This window comes from Gallus gallus, chromosome Z (genome assembly GCF_016699485.2).
Source record: "Gallus gallus isolate bGalGal1 chromosome Z, bGalGal1.mat.broiler.GRCg7b, whole genome shotgun sequence".
Lineage (NCBI taxonomy): Eukaryota > Metazoa > Chordata > Aves > Galliformes > Phasianidae > Gallus > Gallus gallus.
The window spans coordinates 873,435-899,460 of NC_052572.1; the positions used below are offsets into that span (position 1 = coordinate 873,435).

A 26,026-nucleotide genomic window follows, 5' to 3' on the forward strand; every position below is an offset into this window, starting at 1 on the left:
GAATGTCAAATCCCTTGGAATAAATTCCATTTTAATTTAGTTTTTACTTCGGGAAATACCAACCCAGAATAAAGGGTCTGACAAGAGTTCACCCAGCTTTGTTAATTATCAGGCTTCCTGTTGGAATTTCTTCATCCTTTCACAACCAGGCAGCTGAGGGCAACTATCATTGTCACCCTGCAGCAGCTACAGGAGTGGTCTCAGAAGCCTTTGCCCTGACCTTCCCTACCACCTATATCTTGTTTTAAATAGCTCCTAGAAACAAAGCACACACAAAAAAAAATCCACGAGTTTGTGTAATCAATCCAATTAGAGGGCACAAAATCTTTTTCCTATTGTAGGGAATCTACTTTAGCTAGATTATCCCTGCCAACCCCTGCAATTCTGCGACAGCCCCTAGCCACCTAAGCCCCTTTCCCCAGAAGCAGTGCATCCTGTATTCAGCTGAATGGAATCTCCAAGCATCACATTCACATTGCTATCTCAATGAAGCCTTTGAAGCCTCCAAGTTCACCAAGCACTGCCTAGCTTGCTGCTGCGTGAAGCCCAGCTCAGTCACAAATGTCATACACCACTGTATTTTTGCAAGCATTTTAACTATAAAACCAAGGCAGTCAGTACTTCTATAACCTTTGCAGCTGTGGTGATGGTACATGATACCTAGACTTCATGAAAGAGAGGAAAAATGTTTAACAAATTAATATTTAATTAGTACCAGGAAAGGGTTTGTGCTTTGCAAGCATCACTGTCAGTGCTAATGCGAGCAAAGTCATTGCTACAAAAAGAAACTGCTGTGGAAAAATTCCCCATTTTGCAATGCCAAAACCCCCACTCATTCCAGAAGTCACAGCCTGGCTGGGGTGGGCAGGGGCCTCAACTTTCCTGCTGCCCCAGCAGGGCCCCAGTGCTGTGCCCAGCCCCACATCCAGGGGCCTGGGGAAGTACTGCTGATTAGGTATAAGAGCAATCCATACAATATTCAGAATACATGTCTTACTGTGTCCCAATACATTATTTATCTCCAGTACTAAGGCAACACTGCACAGCTCAGAAGCACACACTCAAGTGTGTGCTAAGTGTGCTAAGCTTAAGTGTGCACACTTAAGCTGCAGCCTAAAAGTTACTTCCTTGAAGGCCTTCATTTGAACGCGGGAAACTCAGTGAATACCTAAAGAGTCTATTTGTACTGTTACACCATTTTCCATGCTAGTAAATAAACCTGTCAGCAGAGGTACTGAGGCACTACAACACTGCCTTTTTCACAGCACTGGTGACACCTGACCCTTTATCTCTGTTATGTGCTCAGCTGTGCGTTTGTTTTATTATCCCTGTAGATGCTGCTGTGTATGTTCCAAGCACACCTTAAATGCAGACAGTCGCATTTCCAAACATGTAACAGCACCATGTTTATTCTTCCTTATTTTGCTCTTCCTTTACTTACTGGAAAAACAGATTTATACTTCTAAAATAAAAGCTAGATGATATCTTAGAGCCTAAAATTAAGTTAGTAACTAAAGTTACAGGTTACAAAGGAATAAAAGATAGAAAATATATTTTGAAGAAGTTCAGTCAATGAAGTCAGAAGATTCTATTCTCAAGTAGCAAGGAAAAAAACAAAACCAAAAACAAACCCCTACTGTTCAAATGTGAATTACTTAAGCAAGATATTTGCTCTAGGTTTAGTTATCCAGAAGAGCGTTGTAGGCATTAAAGATAGCAGTAGCTACTATTACTGCTTTAGAAGCATGTTTTTGCATGTCTTTTCAGTGCATCTGATGATAGACCTGGTTTCCCATAGAACTCCAGCTTGTGCGTTGTTAAATGCCTGACAGGCACTGCGGTGCTGCTTCCCAGAAATAGGCTTCAGTGCTTTTCAGCAAGCTAAGCTAAACTGCTTTAATCTCTAAAAGGACCAACGTGGATGTGATCCTTTTAAAAAATTATTTGGAAGAATGAAAGCATTTGGTGAATACCAATTTGAATTGGAAAAAAATCCTGTTGACCACTGCACACTGGTATTACTTTGTGCAGTCAATCAATAAGTATTAGCTCTAAAAGGACCACTATAGAAAGAAGCTGCATCATGTTTAAGGATGACAAGGTAAGCTTCAAAATGTTTGAATTAAATTTTTTTTTTTTGCATTCTACAAACACTAAACTGATTGCATTCAATTGTAGACTGAAATTTCACGTTTACTCAGAACATAGCTTTTAAAGCTCAATTGCTTTGATCATGAGTAGCAGGGAGGAGGAAAACGCACATCATTCAGAACTGACTGCAATAAAGTGGCCCATTTCCCATCTTTCCCCTGAAAAATATATAGGGCATCAAAGGGGAACAATACAACTCATGCCTGTCGGTAATACTGCTGTTACTGAGGCTTCCAGAAGAGGAACCAGTAGGACTCCAACAGATGCAGGGGCAAGTAGATACTATGGTTCTCAAGGAAACACAATGTAATGGATACATTGTGAAAATCATTTCAGGGTACTCTAAGCCCTTTCACTAATTCCCATCTTTTATTTCCTTTTTTTCAACCTCTATCCATTGTTGTTTTTGACAATTCCCACATATTCCCCCAGACCCCACAGGCATCTCCAGCACTATTCCTCCCCCATAGCTCTTTCAAGTCTTTTCCAAACAGCCTATGTTAACACTCTGAGCTCCAAACAGCCTACTCTTCAAGCAGCAGAAATCTCATCTCAGTCACCTTCAACCAGAGACTTGACCCAAAACTCGATCTGGCATACTAACAGTCCTCTGGTCAATAGGAATAAACAGTTTTCTTTCCGACTTTCACAAAAATCTATAAAAAGCTCAGACAACATAGTCTGAGCAGACAAAACAACACAGCTCTTGTGCTCCATAATCTGTGGTTATGCGATGCTAAAATACATACCGCAGTCATTCAAATTCTGAGGATACTGATACTGAGCATGCAAGTATTTTCCCAATGATGCTGTACAGACAAGCATGAACAAAAGGATCAAAAGATAACTGTTGTAATTAAATGTTTGTTTTTGTATGGTCTGCCATTTCAGAACATGCCTTGAGGGGCCAGAATTCTCAACCATTCACCAGTCTACAGAAACATACAGCAACGGTAAAAAGCTATATTAGTCGTTTAGAACCAAAACATACTTGAACTCCATGTACGACAAACTAACAGTGTTTTCTCACTGATAAAAACACAACTCAGAGAAGCGGATTATGATGGCAGCACCCCCGCATCAGGCTTCTCACCACGGTAAATCATTTAAGAAGTAACTACAAAGAAACGAACAATTCCCTAAGAGCTAAATATGTCAGCTGCAGGCAGACGAGGGAGCTCAAAACACAATGAAAAATATTTGTTTCAGAAGCAACACAGTAATATGATAGTAGTTAGAGGTAAGCATGTATTTCATTTTCACACGAGAAGTATGGAAAGTCAGAAAGAAAGCGTTCCATCTCTTTCGCACTGTACTCAGTAAGTAAAAAAAATAAGAAGTATGTTTTTTCAGGCTCACCTGCTGAGATGTCGTCATCCACTAGATCATGTTCTTCCTCCTGAACTTTTGCCTCTGTTCCCAAGGAATCTGGGCTTGCAGTAGCAGTTTGAATGGCTTCAGTGGTTACTCCAGCTGAAAAAATAACAGCCATATACCCATAAGTCAGTGGTTTTCTTAGATAACAGCCCTACATTAGGGAAAAATAGAATTATCTTCTGTTGCCATGTAGCACTATGAAATGCAGATAAAACAAAGATAAACTATTTTCTGACTTTCTGTAATACAAACCTTTCCTTTATAAACATTCTCTACAATGTAGATATCTCATATACTTCCTTTTAATCTTCTAGTATGATTAAAACCATCAGAAACACAGGGACACAACATCGCATTTAGCCATAAAACTTGAGTTCCAGCAGAACTTCTCTCACATCTCTTATTAATCCTGCATCTCTCCCACCAAAAAAAAGGGCTCTTACCATGCCACTTTCCTTCATCTTAGCCATTCTACATAATTTGGTTGTGATGTATGAGTTAATTGCTCTTGCAAATTGTATTATGGACACTAAATCATGCCATGTAACGCCACAGGAGGTTATCTTTCAGTGGTGTACACCGTGTCCAGCTTTAACCTTTATGAGACCCTGCCCAGACCTTACTGCAATTCCATCAAGGCACTATCAAAAGCAGCGTTTTGCTAAGAGTGAAAAAGTACAGCCTCACAAACAGTGCTCCCAAAGAGCTTTAGGAAAGCTGAAGGAGCAGACTGAAGAGAGCCCAGATAAGATTTCTTTCCTCCTGATGCATCCTTTATGTCAGCTATCAAAAATCTTATTATATGAAGAGATTGCTGCTTTCCTGATCGTGGTATTAGGTTTGCCATCTATAGAGGCATTAAGATGCCATTAAAAAAGGACTACAGCCCTTTGTCAGCACCAAGCAAGCTTCAAAAAGAAATAACAAATCTGGAATGCCTTTCCGTGTGCTACCCCAGGCTGTCACCTAGCACAGGGTGACCAAGTGCTGCCTAATCCCCTGCTGCTCCTCTGCCACTTGTACAGCTTCCTTATGAAAAATAAAATAACAAACACACGTTTCTTCAGTTCGAAATATTTTGATGTGATAAATGACTCATCTTCTCCAAATGTAAAAATATGGTTTGTAAATGAAAAGACAACGGTTCATAATAAACTACATGGAGAGAAGCATTCTCATGGGTTTGATCATGTACAAAGGTTGAGAATCCACATCTGAAAGCCATTTAATCCTGAGTCTTCTTTGAACCAGTTAAGAAATGTTAACGTTCTCATGAATGATATTCTAGATTTTTTAAGTTTCTGTTGTTAAACATTAAGTATTCACAGCAGAGTCATACTCCTGCCTTCTGATAACACAGTCACTCCCTTAAATAGCAATTTCATTTCCAATGTTTCATCTGACATCATTTCTTAATAAAGAAACTAGCAATTTTTCATAAATTTCTCATTATGTCAGTACCCATAAAGCAGTATCAATAAATGTAAAACAAGACTGGAGGAGTTTGATGCCATGATGCAGCTGTTTCAGCTCATGGCTTTCTCCCAGTGTGGCCCTTTCCAGCTTCCATAAGGATCCTGCGGTTCCAGCACTGCACTGTAAAAATGTTTTTTGGATGGGCCAAAGCACAGCACCTTGGATTTGTTTAGAATCATAGAATCATTAAGGTTGGAAAAGACCTCAAAGATCATCAAGGCCAACTGTCAGCCCATCCCCACCATGCCCACTACACCACGTCCCTTAGTTCTCACACCACCTCTTCCACTGCATTTTATCCTCAGGTTGATGAAAAGCTGCTCAGCTTTCATATTAGATGCACTACACCTAAAGAGCTTAGCAAGACCAGTGATAATAGAGTGAAAGGATAGAAATGTTCTTCCATGAGTTGGTTCTAAGCACAGCATATGAAATATTAAAAGTCCCTTACAATTTTATAGAATTAAAATTAAAATCTAAGCACAAATCATTTAATCTGAATGATTCTCAAAAAAAAGGGGGGGGAGGGGGGCAGAGGAGGGGGGTGATAACAATCACACAAATAAGTCAGGCATTATTTATAAGTTATCACCTCCTCTAAATAAAATTCCAGCAAGAAGGGACATGTGATCCTGTATGCAAGTAACTTCTACATAATTCACCAAAATGTCTCAAAAACATGATTTGGAAATGAAAAGGTCAGAAAAAAAAAGTGCACGTATGAAATATAAGCCAGCTGGTACATTAAAAAACATTGGAAAATTAACAGTGGGATGGATCATACCCTCAGCAGTTTGTGGATGACACCAAGCTCTGTGGTGCACTTGGCACACCCGAGGGACAGAATGCCTTCCAGAGAGACCCAGACAGGCTGAGCAGTGCACCCACAGGAACTTCATGAGGTTCTACAAAGCCAAATGCAAGGAATGCACCCGGGTTGAGGCAACCCCCACTATCAGTACAAGCTGGATGTAAGGATGGAGCACAGCCCTGCCAAATAAGACCTAGGGCACTGATGGGTGGCAGCTGGACACGAGCCAGCAGCCTCCCCTCACAGCCCAGAAAGCCAACTGCATCCAAAGCAGGCTGGCCAGCAGGGTGAGGGGGGGATCTGCCCCCCTATTCTGAGCTGTGAGACCTCAACTGGTGTGCTGCGTCCAGATGGGGAGTGCTCAGTGCAGGAGAGATGTGGACCTGACAGAGCACATACAGAGGAGGGCCACAAACACAATCCCAGAGATGGAACACCTCTCCTGAGAGGTTGAGGCTGAGAGCTGGGGCTGTGCATCACGGAGAAGAGAAGGCTCCAGGGAGACCTGAGAGCAGCCATTCAAAATCAAAAGGGGGGCTTTTTTAAGAAATAAGGAGACAGATTCTTTAGCAGGGTCTGCTGTGACAAGACAAGTGGAAATAGTTTCAAACTAAAGACAGGGAGATTTAAATTGGGTACAAGGAAGAAGTTATTTATAATAAGGGCGGTGAGGCCCTGGCACAGGCTGCCCAGAGAGGTGGTGGTGCCCCATCCCTGCAGACAGCCAAGGTCGGGCTGGATGGGCTCTGAGCACTGATGGAGCTGTGGGTGTCCCTGTGCGCTGCAGGGAGTGGGACCTGATGGCCATGAAAGGTCCCTTCCAACTCAAATGATTCTATGACTCTGTGATCACAATTATTTATTTACTGCAGCATCATAAACTGATTACTCAATTACAACATCAAAATAGTGCCGTGCAGATCTATTTCATTTACTCCTTTGTGCTTGGCGAAGTAAGAACTTGCAGGAGCAGAGTGGGCAACCACATGGATATACAGCAGTCTTTGAGGTCTAATCACAGTATCCTTACTCAGTGAAAACTCCCATTTAAGTCAACTGAAGTTAAATTATGTTTTACTCAATTAATCTTGTTTTCAGTAAAACTTCCTAGCAGAGATACATATCTACCACAAATATATTAATAAAAATGACAACATCGTATTTATTATAAACTTATGTTTATTTCTGTTATCAGAATGGGTTATGATCAAAGCAAAGAAATTTAGAAACACGTTCTTAAATTGCTCTCTCCTGAATTTCATGCTGCCACATTATTTAAGATTTCCATTTTACAAGAAATAATAATTTGATGCAGACATCGGGTTTTAGCAATATGGGAAGCACCAGCAGCATCCAGACCTAATTTTTAGGCAGCATTCACTGGCAGCAGATTCCTGCCTGGAATTAATTCAGTGCGCAGCACCCGATCGATCTGGCAGCTCCCAGTGCACACTGCCTGCCTGCCTGCAGCATGCACACAAAGGGCACGGCCAGATAACCTTTTGCTTTCCATTAAAGACATAGGAACCATTTTTGTATCTGCAGTAACACCACATATTTTAAAACACATCAGTCTCTGCACTGCTGGGTGGGCAGACCTCATGCTGGAACATTCAGGGGGGCTCCACTGCATGGGGCCTATGAAACACCTGCCTCAGCATTTTCAGAACACATTACACTGAGCAACAGAGAAATGAAGAAATAGGAACACAACATTCAGCAAAGAAATTTGTTAGAAAAGAAAAAGAATCCTTTGCAGAATCTATCTTACACTGAAGAAGTCTTTGCTCTTCAAAATAAGCACATAACAGAGGTAACATTTTTCCCTTTTTGAACTGCTTTCTCCTGGAGAATGCAGTACAGACTGTGCAGAAACAATCACATGTTGTGAAAACAAGGAGCAGGTAAAGGCTACGTGACAACCTTAGCAGACAGAACACGAAGCTTCCAAAGCTTTCCTTCAGGTACAAGCCTGAAAAATATCAGTGGCTAAACCAACTGCACCGCTTTCAAATCATGATGTTACATTCATTTCACCCACTTCGGATTCATAATCTACAGCTTAACAGCTGAATATAAAAGACCATAAAAATAACAGATTCAGATTCATCAAAAAGTTTGACATGAAATGAGAAATTGATATGAAACAGGAATTAAGTTTTAAGAAGGAATCCACCTGACCCTGCTGCGTATCCTTTCAAGCCATAATTCTCTCAGCTGGCTACTCAGAAACAAGGAGGAGATAATACACATGTCACAAATTGGCTGATCTCCCTGCTAAGGGCTATCTACAATTGCACTCCTTCACAATCACTACACAAAGTGATCAGCAAATGAGCACACCACCAAGCAATGACTCTGTTTCTGCTCTGTGGAAATAGTTCCTAAGTTGCCCTATTCAGTGTGCTCTGGGGACAATGCCACTGAGTTCCTCAAAATGCAAAACCAGGTACGGGAATAAAACCTGCCTAAGCATACAGTTCCTGCATTAAGTGGCAACATGATTCAAACACAAGTTCAAAAATTTGTATCTCCGTTGTTCACAATGCTCTCTCTTGCATCAGGCAAAAGATTATTAAAAGACAATCCAGTGCAAATTTGCATTGCTGCTTTCCATGCACATGGAGTGGAGAGGCACGCACATTCACTAGATCTCAGCAAGTACAGTCCTGCTCCCAGTTGCTCTTGGATCTGTGCACATACACAAATGGAGAGAAGATTTCACCTCTCTTTGCTACCAGCACACCCCTGGGACATTCAATAGCCAATTAAACCCACATGACTAAATATATCAGCAACAAGCTTCTATTAGTGGTTACATTTGTTTCACTTATAAAGGAACCTGCCCTGGCAAAGAAAAGCACTTTTTCCACATCAGGTGTATAAGAACTATTACAATGTAGTAAGATGGGCTGGAGGGAAACATGGCGATAACATTCTATGCCTCTCTATTAAGTGAGGACATATGAAGGCAGGGAGGATGAAGGAAACAGAGCAGTATTTCTTGAACTGTACCATATTCTTTCTACTTGCCTTTCCAGCACTAAGCTGTATTTTTCAGAAACTCACCACGTCTATTTGGGCCATTCTAAGTAATTTTTATCCCCCTCAATCCCTCCCCAGATGTTTTAAAACAAGGAATCAACTTTTATCATGTGTTGTACTGTAACTAAGGCAACATCTGCATACTTCGCCTACAAAAGCAAGCTTTGTACTTCATTAATTTCATTACTCCATTCTGGTACCACAATCCCTGCTCTTCCTCAGGGTGCCAGCACCTCTGTGGATGTTCACACAGCCAGCACCACTGTGAAACAGCCTTCCAGCTCTACCATTCAGAACCACAAACTCAGGTATAATTCCAATGAGTTAGTCATTATCTGTTCTACATGCATAATTCCAATGTGCTACTCATTATCTGTTCTACACGTTTTCTGTATCACTGCTTTCAAAACACTGAGCATTTGCATTCAAGTCATTCATTCACCCACACTCCTCAGCTGATTTCTCCCTATTTTTTTCACCGTTGTAAATCTTGTTTGCTCTGATAGATAAGTACACCCTATTCTAGTGTTAAAACAAATGTTATGTTTTGATCTGCTAACAACTAATAAAAATGCCAAAGTATTGCTGTATGCATTCATGATGTGTGTGCTGAATTGAATACATACAGAAAATGGGCCATTTTTCTTTTTTTTTTTTCCCAACCAGCCCATCTTGGGCAATTGCTGTACGCACACATGCCATGCTTACAGCCTGAGCACAGGCACAAGAGCAGAACTAAACATTCTGCTTCCAGCTATGCATGTTTGGAACACAACTGCATGCTCTTTTCAGTCTTCCACATGACAGAGTTTACGTAATGAGAAGTCCCACAAGTAGAAAATGTTGGGATTAGTGTGAGTTTGAAGCTGTTTTCCAGCACGTTAAGCAGTAATTCCTGTTTTGGAAGCAGAGGCCATACAAAGTGCCTTACATACACCTCACCAGCAAGACTGTGCCCATAACCTTGCACATAACACAGTCACTCCGTTCCACTGCAGAGAAATCAGCGATCAACAGCTGCTATAGCAGCTACTTTGAGACTGAAGGGCAACTGCAACTGCATTCCACAAACTGAGCACAATCAGTCTCATCAGAAGAGCAATTAAAAAATAAATCTGAACATTCAGATCAGCACCAATCCTCAACAGTTTAAATGGAGGCTCTTTAGCACATACGCACAGCACACTCCCACTCCTCACTGATGGCCTGGCTGCACATCTGGCTGTGCAGCAACACCCCTTGTAAGGCAAAGGCTGCATGCCTGAAGGCTGCAATTAACAACAGCTCTGCCTCACCAACAAATCCTCAGCACCACCTGAACATATTGCATCCTCTGAAATTTATGCATTCAATTTAGATTTAATAAGACTATTACACATTTCTCTAAAATCAATTGTATTTGATAGAGATTCTTCCCAGAATAGAAGCTACATTCTCCAGTGGAAGAATCACAATTAAGGAAAATGAATGTCTACTACTTTACTTCTAAGGAAACATTCTCATTCATAAAAAAATATGGTTTTTTACTGCTTTCTTGCATATGGCAGATGTGTTTGTACATCATCCTAGAAAGGAAAGACTACAAACAGATAACTGAATGTTGTACTGCATGATGCTGACAGACTTTGTAATAATATTTTCTTAGAGTCTGCACAATCTCTGCTTTAATAAGAATGAATAATATGAAAATAACTGGAGACATTTTTGGAGAAAAATGTAACAGATTAAACAGTGGTCCGTAGTGATTTAATTTATGAGAAGAAGAAATATTATATAACATATCACTGTATTACTGCAACATGCATATACACAATCATGGTCAGAAGCCCGATGTTTTGGTAAACATGTATGTTTTCATGGATAAAAGTACACAGAAGACCTGTGCCCTCAGTAATATCAAATCCTGTTATAATCCTCCTCTGCCCGTGAGCCAAGTGTTCCAAATAAGGTCAATCATTCAGAAATATATGTGATTCTCATAGGCTGCAGGAAATGTACTTAAAAGAAGTTCCTTCTATTATTCCACCTACAAGTGGAACATTCTGACTGTCAGTATTTTGTCAAAAGGGATCAGGTGATATTTAAAATTAATTCAGTCAAATCCATCATGAAATCAAAATACTATTTGTTTCAGTTTCATGGGTTTTTGTTTGTTTTTTAAATTGTACTTCAGTAATTCATTTGATTTCTACAGTTAATGCCTTTACCCAATAAAAAAGAAATTAGGTCATGAAGATGCTAGAAAACTTACTGTTACAAAAACCAGTGCTTCCTCTTATAAGCATATCAATCAACTGAAATAGAGAATTGCATTTGCAGCAGTATTTAAAATTATATTCTAGTAAATATGCAAAAGAAAGGAGACCTAGCAAATAATAAGGTGATTGTGTTAATACAAATGACATCAGCAAAGTGGAAGGAAACATACAGAGAAAATTAGAAGAGTACATGATTCCAAGGAACTGGTAACAGCACATCTAATCTGGCACTTCAACAAGCAAAGCCAAGTCAGGAGGATGGTGTGAACAATGGTGTGAAATTACCAAAAAGAGACTGCAGAAGGCTGTAGGAAACGACTTACTGCTACATGCATTTTGTAAATTGTAAGAGAGATTAAAAAGGAACAGTTCTCATTCTTGATATACTTCTGGTATAGTATAACAAATCTTGGAAGAACATTGCAAGATGCATCTTTCACACCCATTCTGCAAAATGAGCTTAACCTTCTAATGCCCTAAAGTCCATTAACTTATAGTTTTAGACTTTTATGAATGTGATAAGGTAGAAAAATGTTCTGCATTTCAAATGGAAATACTGTAATCTCATGTTCACCCAATTAACCATCATCATAAATTACTGTCTAACGAATCCTTGATAACTGTAGAGCCATCTTCACCCAGTATCTCCCTGCAGCCCTGGGTAACCATTGGTTCTGAACACCCAATGAGGCAAGAGTTGCATCAAAGGTTCAACACAGGAAAGGACATCTCCCACATGCAGCTGCATCAGCTCCTTTCAGAATCCTTCTATACTTCAGGGATGCCAAAGAATCCCTTCCTAACCATTTCTATGATCATATCATAGACTCTTTGGTAATTATATCAGCCTTCTTCAAAGTAGGTTTCTTCCCTGAAATCTCCAAATTACGGCCCTGCCCCTCAACACTAGGGAAAGTCATTGCAAAAGACACTGCATGCCCAGTGACATGCACTGAAATGCTCTATTTACCTAATCAATATTAGGGATCCCAAACAATTTCATGACTATGAAATTTAAAAATTTCCAGACATTTTCATGCATAACTCAAATGCCTCTTTCCCTAAGCTGGCAGAACTGCTAATAAATTTGTGTATGGAATTCCTTTTTTCCCCTTTATCTATCAACATAGTTATTTTCCAATTAATCACACAGTTACTTACGCGATATGACACTGTCAATGTACTGTGGCAAATATGGAGCCCAAGCATCAATGGTCTCCTTCCGGCCTGCCTGTTCAATCCTCCTCAGTTCTGCGAGCAGCAGGGCCTGGGCAGCTTCTCTTACCTATAAACCAACCAAAACATCACATAAACTCAAACATTCAATATTTATCAATATGCTATCCATATAACTTAGCTAGAACAACAAAAAGCATCACTTAAAAGAAAAAAAAACAAACTTGTATAGAAAATTGAGCATAGCTTCTAGAAAACCCGCATTTTTCCCTGCTCCTTTCCAACTTAGGTACAGAAGCAACATGGCCACAAATAGGACAATCCCAAACTCTGATGACTCTCAACACAGGACATAACAGAGTCGTAGGCACTGTGAGAAATACTACTTCACATCCCCGGAAGTGAACAGTAACTGAGGTTTCCCACTGAAAGAAATAAGGTGGTTCACATTCCATCAAGTGAAATGGCTATTGCCAGGCATAGAAAAGCAGCGCTGATGCACTGAAATAGCACCAAAATTTGAATTTCCTGGAAACAACTTGTGATCAGCCTTCTTTCTAACAAAATTTGTCCAAAATTCCAAGATATGTAGTGAATAAATATTTTTTCTAAATATCATAGGTGGGTGTTGGAACACTGCAGCAAAACAAAAATCCCAAAGGAACAGTTTTCAAATGAGATAATCTCATTTGTGTGCAATGTAGAAGACAGAGCAACATATGCACACAAGGAAGTTATGCAACTCAATCAAGGTAAGACAGAAAACTGTGGGCAAGTAGGGACCAGCAAAACGCTAACTTGACACCTCAAGATACCCAGAAACTGGACTCCTATTGCTTACAAACCCTAATTAGTTTCAAAGTGCAATTATCCTGTCAGGAAACCATCTCACAGGATGTCCTATCTAGCAGAAGAACAGGCACCGAGCTAGCAAAAAGCCTATTCCCCATTAAGTTACAAGACTGCTGAAGACCTACAGCCTATAATCCAGCTCTGTTCCTCCTTTCCTACTCTGAAAGGTGCACAGTCAACGAAATTTTTGCCACGGTAGCATAGGTGTAGTGTTAAGGCCTAGCAGTCATTTATCACACTGTTGGTGACAAACCACTTACTGACTGCTGTACATAAGCTCCAACAAATTAAGCAACTCAGCAGTCTCTTGAGAAAAAAAAAACATAGGTTAGTTTTTGATCCTAAAGAGATTCATTATGGAATATGAGAAATTTTAATCCAGGAATCTCTTTAGAAAGAAGTAATACAGTATATGTCACAGAAAAGGTTAAAAAAAAAAACAACAAACACAGAGAGAGACAATCATTTCTTCAGCATTTTGACAGAGGTTAACTGGAAAACTGACCTACTGAATCTACAAGAACTTGTGTCAGAAAGTACCTTTTATATTAAGGAAAAATGAGCTTAATAAAAGCCACCAACATTGGACAGGTACATAAAGCTGCACTCTGCATTAATAAAAACCAAAGTAACAAAAGATTCAAACAGTGCAACACATGAATCACTTCTGCCTCTCCTCTCCTACCTCCACAGACCCTCTCTTCCCGGTGCCCCAAGGCAGAACAGAAGGCTCTGCTGCTGGGAATTGGGCTTTCCTAAGGTCTCCCTTAGTGATTTGCTCCTGCTGCAGTGGAACAAGGCTGCCATCTAGTGGCACATCACAGGAGCCATTTCTCATCTAAATGTATCACTTAAATAAAGAAAGACTTTAAAAGGTAAGACTGATATTTGGAAGCTTATTATTCGGGGTTTTTAGAATTGAGCGTTGGGGGAAAACAAAAAACAAAAACCCATCAACAGAAAATGACTGCTGAACTCGTATACAGGCTGCTCAGAAAAGTGTGAGTGCCCCATCCCTGGAGATCTCAAGGACATGGATGTGGCCCTGTGCAGTCTGAGCTGGAAAGGGCAACCAGTCCACGGCAGAGTGGGGCTGGGAGACTCTGTGGTGTCTTCCAACACAGCTGGTCTGTAATTCTGCCATCCTATGAACTCACCTCCAGGCAGCGGTCCTGCCATCTGCGAGCCAACATCTCCAGAAGAGGAGGCCTGAACTTGTCCAGACCCAGCAGGTCTGGCAGCATCACGCAGTGCATGGCAGCAAGCTGGCTCCACCCTGTGCAAACACAGAAGAACACATCAGAAATACTCCTTTTCATCCTCTCTCAAAAAAGAAATATAACTGCACTGAATCACAGGCCTGCATTTCAAACTTGCAACCCTCAGAGTATGTTCAACACAATAAATACAGAAAAGCTCCTAGGCACAAGCCATAGTCTTGAGTTCAAGACCATCTTCAATGATCTGTTGAAACACTAGTTTCCATTATTTTCACATAATGTCCTACATGCAAGCTTGATGCCATTCATTTAAAGAATGCTAATCATACAAATTACCAGTAGGAATATTATAGACTTTTTAAGGAGGTATGCCAGCACATCAAAGCACGCATTTGTCCACTAACCTCACTCTTCCCATCTAAATCCTGCTTCACACTGGAAACCTGCAATATTATTTAGTTAAAAGCACTAAAGAGGTGTGTATCAACCTCAAATGACACAGATCCTAAAATTATTGTAATGTACACCAAAAACATGCTATTAGTATTATGATCTACTTTGACTTGAGAAGTGAGAAATATTCCCAGTGAGCATATAAAACATAGAATCATAGAATGGCCTGGGTTGAAAAGGACCACAATGCTCATCCAGTTCCAACCCCCTGCTATGTGCAGGGTTGCCAACCACCAGACCAGGCTGCCCAGAGCCACATCCAGCCTGGATCTGCATTTTTAATTTGTCAGCAATGGTGAACACAAAAATCACAGTACATTAACTACCAAACCTTTTCATGATGCTACAAGAAAAAAAAACAAAAAACATCTAATACCTGAAATTCCTACGAAAAAAAACCCACAAATCTATGGCTTAGCAATAAGGTATCAAAGCAAAGGTTTAAAACAAATTCCCTGCAGTGATACAGGTGTTGGGGGTTAGTTTGGTCTGTGTTAGGTTCTTTGTGTGTGCGCCAATCTTTAGGGCAGAAGGTCATTCTTCACAACAGAGGTAGACTTGTTAGAAAAAAAAAACAACCACAAACCCCAAGTAGTCTCATTGAACACTTTGTCTTCATAAGCACTACAAATCAGATTTAAGTGATGTGAAGCTCATTTTGGTTCAGTTTCACAGATAAAGTATCACAAAAGGTTTAGCCTCCTGGTTTGTGCCACAGGCAGTCCCAGAAGGTCCCCTCGCTCCAGATGGAGCTGAGCCTTTGCACCAAGGAGTAGCAGCCGTACCCACATGGAAGTACAGCAGTGAGACACAAACTGCACATGGTGTGGCTTCAGTCACTCACATTCTTCCTACTTAAAAAATGGTTCCTTATTTAGCAAAGCCAGACACGGTCTGAAATCCAACCTTTGACATGGACACTGAGAACTGAACTTTGACAGAAAGTCCTGGACAGACAAACCACATCTGTTCACACTCTAACAGCAAACTACGGAAGAATAAACTCATTACCTCCGTCACTTGGAAAGAAAAATACCTCCATAGAACAAATTAAAGTCACATCATAACAATGATAAAGAACATTAGTTGAAAGTAAAAGATAAATTGATAGAAAAAAATGTGGAAAGATACCTTCATTTACTAAGAAACAGGTATGTAAAGGAGGAGCAGTGTCAGAGCCAGAGTGACCAGCTTCAGTGCTAGAAGAAACAGCAGGAGCAACTTGCAGAGGAAAGAAGAAGAAATAAAGAGAAAAAAATAGGAAAGTGAGGATAGCAGCTTCTGAAAAACAGATTAGTATCACTGAAGAATGAAAAACAAAACCATGATAATATTAAACTTAAAAAAAAAAAACTTCTAGGCTTTACAAGAAGCGGAGTGTCAGTGAGAAGGCATGCAACCATAGAAGAACAGATTCACTAACGTAACGCTGCATGTTTTGAGAAGAAAGTATTTGCAAATAAAAAGATCACAACTATGGGCTTGGAAAGCTGGGGCTCACTTCAGCAGCACTGTTGACTGTGTGTTTCAAAGCAGGAGTTTTGATTCTGTTTTGGGGTTTCTTCCCATATCAAGATAGATTAAGAATTTGCACTGCTCCTTACAACCAAACAACCCAGAAACAATCCCTTTCAAACCTGGGCTGCCCCACCTGTTCATCTTAAAAAGCCACAGAACATAATGCTGATGATTAGTTTTAATATAGTTCCATTTTAAATCTGACCCTATTCAAACAAGCTTGATCCTAAACCAGAGAAAAGGGCTGAGAATGTCAAGCAGATGGATGTAAGGCATCCAGGGTAACACTACAGGCAAGCTGACAGGAAAGCACGTGCTCCAAGCAGCAGCTGTGATGTATTTACTTTGTAAACTGTGTAATTTCTTGTGCAAATGCAATTTAAAATCAGTTCTAAACATTATACTTCCATAATGCTCATTGTTGAACTTTATCACATGAAAAGACATGCAGACCTTATGGCATACACACGCTACAACCAGAGGTCAATGTGGAGATTTAGAGGTCCCTATCTGACACTTCCTTCCTGCTGAGAAATTACCATATGTCATGCACAAGCATCTTCAAATTAATCCCTCTCTTTTATTCCGTTGCAGAACAACAATGGGTTCAAGCTCCTGAACAGATTAAGCATTGTCTTCTGTTTGCTTTTCATGCAGTGAACTTCTATTGTCACTGGAGGACATCTGCATCAGGGACACTTTGCCGTGCCTTCCACATGAATGCAGCACGATGGCACGTGTATAGTGACAGCATGAGCAGCAGAAGTCACTACACAACAAAAACTGCTTTCAGCAGATGTATAAAAGAAGCTGTTCAATTTATGGAAAATAAACTTAAATTTCTGTGCTGTTTTTTTGTTTGTTTATTTCTTAAAAGAATTTTTAAGAAATTGAAGACTTTGAAATTTCTCCCTGTTGTTGTTGTTCTCTGTCTGCAAGAGTCAATAACTATAACAATCACTGTGATGGAAGCAGCTGCCCCAATAGCAGAGTAGCACAGAGATGTGCTGAGCTCAGGACAAATACAGGTCAAATAGATGGACATCCAGCATGTCATACTATCCATTAATCGTATCTATACTAATTGATTTTTAAGAAGCACTGGTAATTTATGAGCAGCAACATGGTGTAAGTAGCACACAATGGGATGTAAACGTATGACCTAAGGGTACCACTCAAACTCTTCCTCCAGGAGCATTCAAGCCACGCTGACAAACACAGGAAAAACACCCCAAAACATCACAGTTTAGGAACAATAGCATTTTTTCTATACTTTTGACCATGTATGTAATTTCTATTTTTATCAATTATTTATGATGAAGTTAAAAATATTTCCACTGGGTATCCTACATTATATAAGTCTACCATCATAATGAAAAAAGTTGTTTCAAAAGAAAATTGACATTCTTTTCATTCAGGAAAGGATAACTGCAATATAATTGTACACTTAAAAATAAGAGCATATGTTATCTGTGATAAATATGCTTTCTCTGGCATTGAATTTGCCCAAAAGATATCACTTCTGGGAAACATTGGCCTCTCAAGTACACATCTTCCAAAGAAAAGTTAACAGCTTATTAAAAAAGCACATATAGAGACAAGAGCCCTACTGTGCTGTTTTTTTGGTTTTTTGTTTTTTTAATTTCCACTTTTTTGTTATTGACTGCTACTTCTCTATTTTTGTAGCATCCTTACATGAAAAGTAAAGTTTGATGCATATCACTCCTGAAACTGGCTTCCTCTTTCAAAATACAGATGAAAACAAATTTGTATTTAGCACAAGAGTACAAACAAAAGCATCTCTGACTAGCAAGTTTCCTCTTTGGATATACATATCCTCACTTTTGGATGCAAATGATGAAAATCACAATTGATGTGTCAGTTACCTGTTGTGTTTACCAGTTTTCTAATACAAGAGCAGTTTCATAGTTTAAAGATATATGTAAGGACATACACAAATGATACTCAAAATACAGAAGATACATATCCATAAAATACCACAATAATAAAGCATTTATTTTCTCCAAAATGCAACCATCTTACAAATTGCAAGTTGCTCTGTACCTCAAAAGAGGCAAAGTTTTAATAGCTTTTTTTTTTTAACTGTAATTTCTAAAGAAATTACATGAGCAGACGCTGCCTGTGTCTCCAGCAGCTGCAGCAAACATATTACTGCTCCTTAGTTCTGCACTCAAGGTAAAAAGGCTATGCCATGTTGTCACAGATTTACTTGATTTTTGTCATTGAGGGGAGTAACTCATTTGCCCCAGTGAATAGCAGCTCTAATTCAGCAGAGGAGGAGGCATGTCCTTCATCCCTCCATTCTCTGCAGGACTGCTTCTGTCCTGCTCCCACCACTTCAGGAACTGAAGTCGAACCTTATGTACATCCTTCTTTTCTATCATATGCTGTTCTGTGTTCTATATCTAGCCACTGTACTCATGAAATAAAAGAGAATGCAGACTCCTAAAGGATCCAGTATCATTCACTGCCATCTTTCATAACTACAGATAATAAACAGCAGCAGTGGTAGAAGTAGTGTTAAAATTCCTCCTCCTTTTAAAAAGGAAGAGGAAATATTTACATGTTTACATATGTTTTACCATTATACTTTAGTTTGTAAGTATGATAAACATTTTTCTGTTACTCTGTATAAGACTGCTTTACAGACTGTGAATGTCTTACGGACACCTCAACATCTGAATGTTATGTAGCACTGAAAAATGTGCAAAAATTCCATGTCAGGGAATCACTATTGATTTTTAAAAAGGTCTTAATCATTTCAACTTTTATCTAGAATATAACACTACCTTTGTATGTCATGTAGAAGCTAGTAATATTTTTATCTCATGATAATAACATGATGAATTTAGCATATAGAGCTGAGAAGACATATGAAATTGTTCTGAAGAAAGTGATTTCTACCTTGTTTAATTTGTCCTTGGGCTGCATGACTTGCCATTGATGGAGGTGCCTTCATTTTTGACATTTCGGGTGTGCCTGGCCTGGGTGGCCTGAAGTAGGCGAGGAGAGAGCATAAAGAAGGAAAAGGAGAAAAGGGGAGAAAAATGAAGAAAGATTATTTGCTAACATACCGCATCCAAACAAACTTTGAAAGGCAATCAGCAAAGAACAGTCATACTGACATCAAAGAAGTATCTCATTTACAATTCCTCGCTTTCTTGGTTACGCATGTTTGTATGTTTTGATTTGCCTGGAATCTGACCTACTCTTTAATCTATTTAAATCCTGTAAGTATTAAAAAGAAGGACAGAAATGGGCTTTCAGCCCGATATTATATTAACACTGACATTAACATATCATATTAACATCAGCTCACGTTATATTAACATTGTAACTTCTGCAACCTGATTAAAAGCAATAGCATTATCTTGGCATAAAAATATACTATTGCCATGAAAGAAGAAACACATTGGTTGCCTGGGTACTATAAGTTTTCATAGCCACTTCATACACCAAACTCCACTGTAAAATTAAACAAAATTAAACACCATATTTGAAGAGAGACTCTGAACAGAAGTTGTCACACATTAAAAGGGGTATTGGTTCTACCTGGTTGGGCCCTTCTTCATGTGGTCTCCAATAAAGGTTGCATTGGTCATGCTCATCAGCGTGTTTGCCAGCGATATGACAGAGAGGAGATGCTGGGTGGTGACAGCACGTGACACGCCATATGTCCCCTTTCCCAATCCTTCTGTAATGGACATCTTCCTGCCCAACTCCATGCCATCATAAGATGGTTTGCCTACAGGCTGATTGTAGCCAGGAAGCATCAGAGACATGTGGCCTCCTCTAGACAGAAGGCCAAAGGACACTGAGCAGTGTGGCTTAAGCATCCCGAGACGATCAAGGCAAAGCTCATCTAGAACAGAATTCAAGCCCCATGCATGAAGACAGGACATAAAAAGCTTTGCTGTATCCATGGTTAGGTTGTACTCTAGTAGAGTTAATGGTTTGGATTTGCCAGAACGATATTCTGGGTCAGTGTCTTCTCTTCTCTGTCTCACTGAGTCTTCATCCTCGTCTTCATCATCAAGAAGATGTTCCTTTATGTTTTCTTTGATGGTTTCCTTGACCTGCTGGAAGAGGACAGCTGCTCGCTTACCAGTCAGGAAGGAGCCTCCCTTGTCAGACCCACCAGAGGCCTTCTGTAAATTCTCTGGAGAGATGAGGGCACTGTTGGGTCTTGAGGCTTCTTCGGTCAGCAGCTGAATTATCAGTGCTTCCACGTCAAAGAAGAGCACGTGTATATCTGGATCTGTCAAGTTAGTCTTTATAGCTTGAACCATCAGAGAGTTATGTGAATATTTAGGTAAATTCCCCTACAAAAGAAAAAAAAAGAAAAAAGTATTTTGAAATTGTCACTGGATAATTGTTCTTATACTTTTTTTTGCATTTAGCCCCTAAAAGGTGATGAAAGTTAGAAAAATCACATGGGCATAAAACATGAAAAATATTCTAATATTCCATCAACAATTTCAGACTTGTGATCAAATATTACAATCCTAAAATACAATGATTTCATTTACTTAAGTTTATCAGATAAACAGAACTCTAGATAAGGAAAAATGTAAGCGCAGATTTCACAGCAGTTACTTTGAAACTAACAAGGTTTGTAGCTATTACATTTACATTGTATTTACAAATAGATATATGCTTATCTACAGAGGTATAAACCAGACTATACAAATAACTGATAACTCAAACAAACATTTGCACATTCTATACATACACTAATTTAGAACATACTTCTATTCTGTTCTTTAAGCATCCTGATATTCCACAAACATGAATCAAAGAGTACATCTTAAAAAAGCCTTATATCCCCTAGACCAAGAGTATTCCTTACTGAAAGCCTGCTGACCAATAAAAACACATAACACACCCACTTTCTGGTCTATTTCACCCCTGGAACACTTACAGGTGCATTTATCACAACAAATCACAAAAGCAAACATATTCACCTCTACATACATATTAATATTCTCTAATTGAAAAACTGGGCATATACATCAACCCAGCATTTACTTCATCTATCAGGTACTTTTTCCAAGACAGTAAATACTTCTAGTCCTACAACTACTTCACTACTGTCAGTTTCATACAGGATTTCATTAACAGGTATCTGAAAACAGAAATGATGTACACCTATTATTTTTCCATTATACCTGTAAAGATCCTCAAAATGCTGTTGGCACAAAGGAATATAATATTCACCATCTCACGTTCATCGATTGTTTCAGGGTATGAAGTTAGTTTAGAAATAAATGTTATTTTAATACCCAAGGTTTCCATTCACAGTTGTTTGTTTTTTTTTTTTTAATCTCAAAGCACTCAGCATTTTCTGTAGCTGCTACACTTTACACTCTTCAGAGATATAGAATATTTGTTTTTAAATGAGATTGCTTTTTACAGAAAAATATTCAGAGGAAAAACTGACCTCCTTAAAGAAACACATGAGCTTTAGGTTTGGAAATGCACCTGTCTGAAAGGCTCAGCTACCCTGATGAGCAGAACAAGAACAAACTATCCATGCTTCACAGCAAGAGGCCCAGGGGAAAAGAAAGTGTATATATATACATATATATACACACACACACACAAACACACACTTATATATACACTTTTTTTTTTTTTAAGTGCCCACTCACTGCTCTTTCAATTCTGTTCAAACAAAACTTGCCTGAAGTTTGTTTACCTGAAACTAGTCTAGTCAAATTGCTGTATTTGATATTATAATTTTCATTTTTCTAATTTTTTTTTTTTTTTTTTAATTTTCAGACTCTTAATTTAAGGCTGCTAGTATTTTGATGAATGTTCACATTCTACTGCAGGAGCAGTAGTGTAAGAGAGCAAGTACAACCCCTGGTTAGCTTGCTGCACCCACTGCTTTACTTTCAGAGGGCAATTCTCAATAATGAGTTGTATTTGGCATTTCCACAGCCTCAGCCAAGTTTCAGGCACTGCATGCACCAAAGACCAGCCTTCTTTTAAGATTTATACTCTTCTTTTTTGCCTCCACCAAAAGACAACTTGCTGCCTTGAAGAAGGTTTCAGACAGTGCTAGGACAAGCCCTCCTGCTCCTGCTTTTCTCGGGTAAATCCCAAGAACACACAAACTGTGCTTATTAAATAATTTTCCCATAAGAAGCAAATAACAGGTAATTGGAACCAGAAGAGAAATAACTAAATGTCAATAAATAATTACAAATCCTGTTCTAAAATTCAGTGATTTATTAACACGTTCCTTATTTATCACAAAAACCAAGTTAATTTCTTTGAATGTAATGTAGGAAACTTTTTACACAAGGGCTCTGGTAATGATGTAAACAATAAAATTAGAAGCAAAATAATCAAACTCCTTTGGTTATTAATCCTCATTTCCCTGTGGGACAGAACACATTTTGCAGTGATATGCACCATTTCTCTGCAGATAGCAGTACCTTCACGTTAATGTCTCCTGTGCACAAAACACAAACATCTGCACTGCATGCAGAAGCACAGCATTAATAATTAAGTGACACTGACAGTCATATTGGATTCAGTAGGAATACTGTGCACAAATCTGAGCACACACTGTTCTAAAGAATGCTCTTTATAAGTGACAACTCTTTTCCAAGCAAAATAGAAGATATGAGAAAAAAACTAAATCGATATAAAACATTTGAAACTGGAAGCAGCTCTCTGCTGCTCCCTGGTGGTCAAAGCTCAGCCTACCAGGACATTACAAACGCATTTAGTGAAGAGAAAAAAGGAAAAATGGAAGCTTTTTTTTCCTAGGACTCCAGAAATATTTTTCTGCATTAGCAGGCTAATCAAATTCAATACCTTCAAAGTCTACTAGGAAGGGAAAAATGATGAATTGCAGCATTTTGGAATCAGAATATTTTTCTTTATTGATTTTACATATGTAAGGGACAGTCACAACAATTCTAAAGATGGAGATCATCTAATCCCCAACTCTGCTCAAAGCAGGATCCAACAGAGCAAACTGTCATGGCAGGGAAAGCTTCTTAGATACTTCTCTAGTACACATCTCCGAGGCTATTTTTTCAGTTTCCTCGATATTCCTTCCAATATAATGAAATTTGCTCTCACACAAAACCAGACAAAAAATAAAGAAAACATTATTTGGATTGTGATGATCTCAATTTAACAAATTCATCATTATGATCTCTAAATGTCTGTATCAGTGAAACAAAATATCTCAAGAATCATAGCCTTCCTAGCAGAGGCAAGGAGCAATGACCATTTTGCTTACTTATAAATTGATACCTATCCAAGCTTTATCTTCCTACTCCAATAAACAAACTCAAAATCAAAGCCTTTCCCTTCCATCTAGCTACATCCTGGCAGTTGCAGTCAGAAAGGTGAATCCTGGTGGATTTCCCTCGGAAAGGTCCTTAGCTTCTGTACAGAAGAGTAGTGAGAGAAATCCCTAATGAGCGAAGATCAGTAAGAGAAATCCCAGCAGTTCTTTCAGCATACATTTTTCATAATGCAATTACCCCTCCATCAACCTTTAGCTTCTTACGTTTGCTTCTGCAGATATAACTGTTTTCCCCTACAGACCGGGAAAAAACTGTTCCCGTTAAAGGATTTAAAACGGTCACAAGTGAAATCTAACATTAGTTTCTTGGCTGGAGATTTTAACCCCAGGCATAAGGACAACTGAAATAATAAAAAAATAGATATCACAGGGTTCTGAAATCACTGAACTATTTATCTCTTGTCAGAATATTCTTTTGCTTGTCTTGATTTTTTTTTAATACCTAAACTGTCCTCTCATATGCAATACCAAAAAAAGCATTTACAGAAGCATATGAACTCAATCTTACTTGCTCTTAACATCAAGATATTAACATATTAAACACATAGTAACATGATAATTATGTAGACTCACACTTAACAAGAAGAATGGTATTTTCCACCTCAAAAGGGCAGTAACAAGTTTATAGAAAAATATTTTAAATTCTTTCATGAGTCATGAATATAAAAGAAATTATAAAGTTTTCAAGTTACAAAGATAAGCCACATAAACTGATTTCAGGTCTTTTCAAACCTTAATGATCCTACGAATGCAGGACCCAACCAAGGCCAGGCAGATCAACTTTAGGTCTTCCTATTAAAATGTCAGATGGCTTGGATAAGATTCTTTCGGTTAAAACAATGAAGACTGGTTCAGATGCTGCACTGGAAGTAGACCAAGTGGAACACAGCTTACTTTGTCAGATGCCTCAGAAGCCAGCAGGTTGGTGGCCAAGGTCTGCAGCTTCTGGTGTGCCACATTCTTCAGGGCAGCCAGGCTGCGTCGTGTCATGGCCTGCTTCAAGTTGACAGCAGGGTGGCTCAGGGAGTCCACAGCTGCGGGCAGTGCCTCATCACAGGCATTCAGGATTTCAACTGCTGTTATTCCCATCACACATCTGTCCAGAGCACCTTCAAGTATTGTGAAAAACAGTATGTTATGCAAGAACAATGCAGAATGCCCCCAAAATCACAATACAATAGGATGCAATGCATAGAATTTTCAGAGGTGTTAACAGCTATTTTTAGAAGTAATATTCCTGAAGGAATGGGATTTCCCCAAATTTCTAAGAGGTTGAAGTGTGCAAAGAAAATATTAACAAAAATCAAAACAAGATAAAAAAAAAAAAACAGAGTGATCCTGTACTACACAGACACTGGAGACTGCATGGGCCCAGCATGGAGCAGAATCTTGTTCTCAGGTCTTTGATTTCCCTCTCCCATCCTCCCACTATCATAGCTTAAACATCCCATGATGGATCTCAGATTCCTTTTTGTTTCCTAAAGTTTCAGAAACAAACAAAGAAAAATCACAAAGTGGACTTGGTTGGAAGAGATCTTAAAGATCACCTAGTTTCAACCCTCTACTGTAAGCAGGGTTGAAATCCTCATCTTGATTTCATAGAATCATAATCCTAGAATGGCCTGGGTTGAAAAGGACCACAAGGATCATCTTCTTTCAACCCCGCTGCTATGTGCAGGGTCACCAACCACCAGACCAGGCTGCCCAGAGCCACATCCAGCCTGGCCTTGAATGCCTCCAGGGATGGGGCATCCACAGCCTCCTTGGGCAACCTGTCCCTCTGTGTGGAAAACTTCCTCCTACTACCTAACCTAAACCTCCCCCCTGTCTCAGTTTGTCCTGTCACTATCCACCCATGTAAACAGTCATTCCCCCTTCTACTTATACACTCCCTTCAAGTAGTGGAATGATTATTTCACAGTGAGCTGAAAATAATATTCAGGTATTATTGTAGGTTTGGGATTTTTTTTCCTTAAGTGAATTAAGGCATTAGAAGGCAGTTTATATACTGCATATACATTTTTTTCTTCACTTTCTCCCTTTTAAGAAAGACATTTCTTACAATCAAACTTACAATTTCATGCCCTGTTGCCCATTCTGTTAATGCTCATTTTCACTAAAGGGAGCATTAACCCCTTTAATAACAAAGGAAAACAAACTCCAGCCAAACAAAAAGAATTCAGCATTATCCTTCACTTTACAGAGGAAGATACTAATGATATTTAAGGTGCTTCACTTCTACACCAAGCTTTCAAGCAAACTGAGGAAGTATACAAGCTGACAAACTGACAACTTGGAAAGCATGCGTGAAGATTTCTCCAAAACCAAGCAAGTCATT

General features: G+C 39.1%; 1 protein-coding gene and 1 long non-coding RNA gene across 5 annotated transcripts in view; both read right to left on the reverse strand.

The window, feature by feature from the left end:
- The window catches only part of WDR7 (WD repeat domain 7), a 115,785-nt gene that overhangs the window by 67,515 nt on the left and 22,244 nt on the right, over positions 1 to 26,026 (reverse strand). For 3 of the 4 annotated variants that reach the window (XM_004948991.5, XM_040655973.2, XM_004948990.5), the window contains exons 14-20: positions 24,583 to 24,797; positions 19,911 to 20,680; positions 19,263 to 19,351; positions 15,951 to 16,040; positions 14,304 to 14,422; positions 12,280 to 12,403; positions 3,511 to 3,624 (exon numbers count right to left, since the gene is read on the reverse strand). In XM_004948991.5, the coding sequence (XP_004949048.1) occupies positions 3,511 to 3,624; positions 12,280 to 12,403; positions 14,304 to 14,422; positions 15,951 to 16,040; positions 19,263 to 19,351; positions 19,911 to 20,680; positions 24,583 to 24,797 (1,521 nt within the window). The remainder of the gene's footprint in view (positions 1 to 3,510; positions 3,625 to 12,279; positions 12,404 to 14,303; positions 14,423 to 15,950; positions 16,041 to 19,262; positions 19,352 to 19,910; positions 20,681 to 24,582; positions 24,798 to 26,026) is intronic. The other variant, XM_040655974.2, reaches the window with a different exon arrangement.
- On the reverse strand, positions 22,098 to 23,963 carry LOC107051899. The gene is made up of 2 exons (XR_001463875.4): positions 23,380 to 23,963; positions 22,098 to 23,318 (listed from the first exon to the last, which is right to left on the reverse strand). It is a non-coding gene; the product is annotated as an uncharacterized LOC107051899 (long non-coding RNA).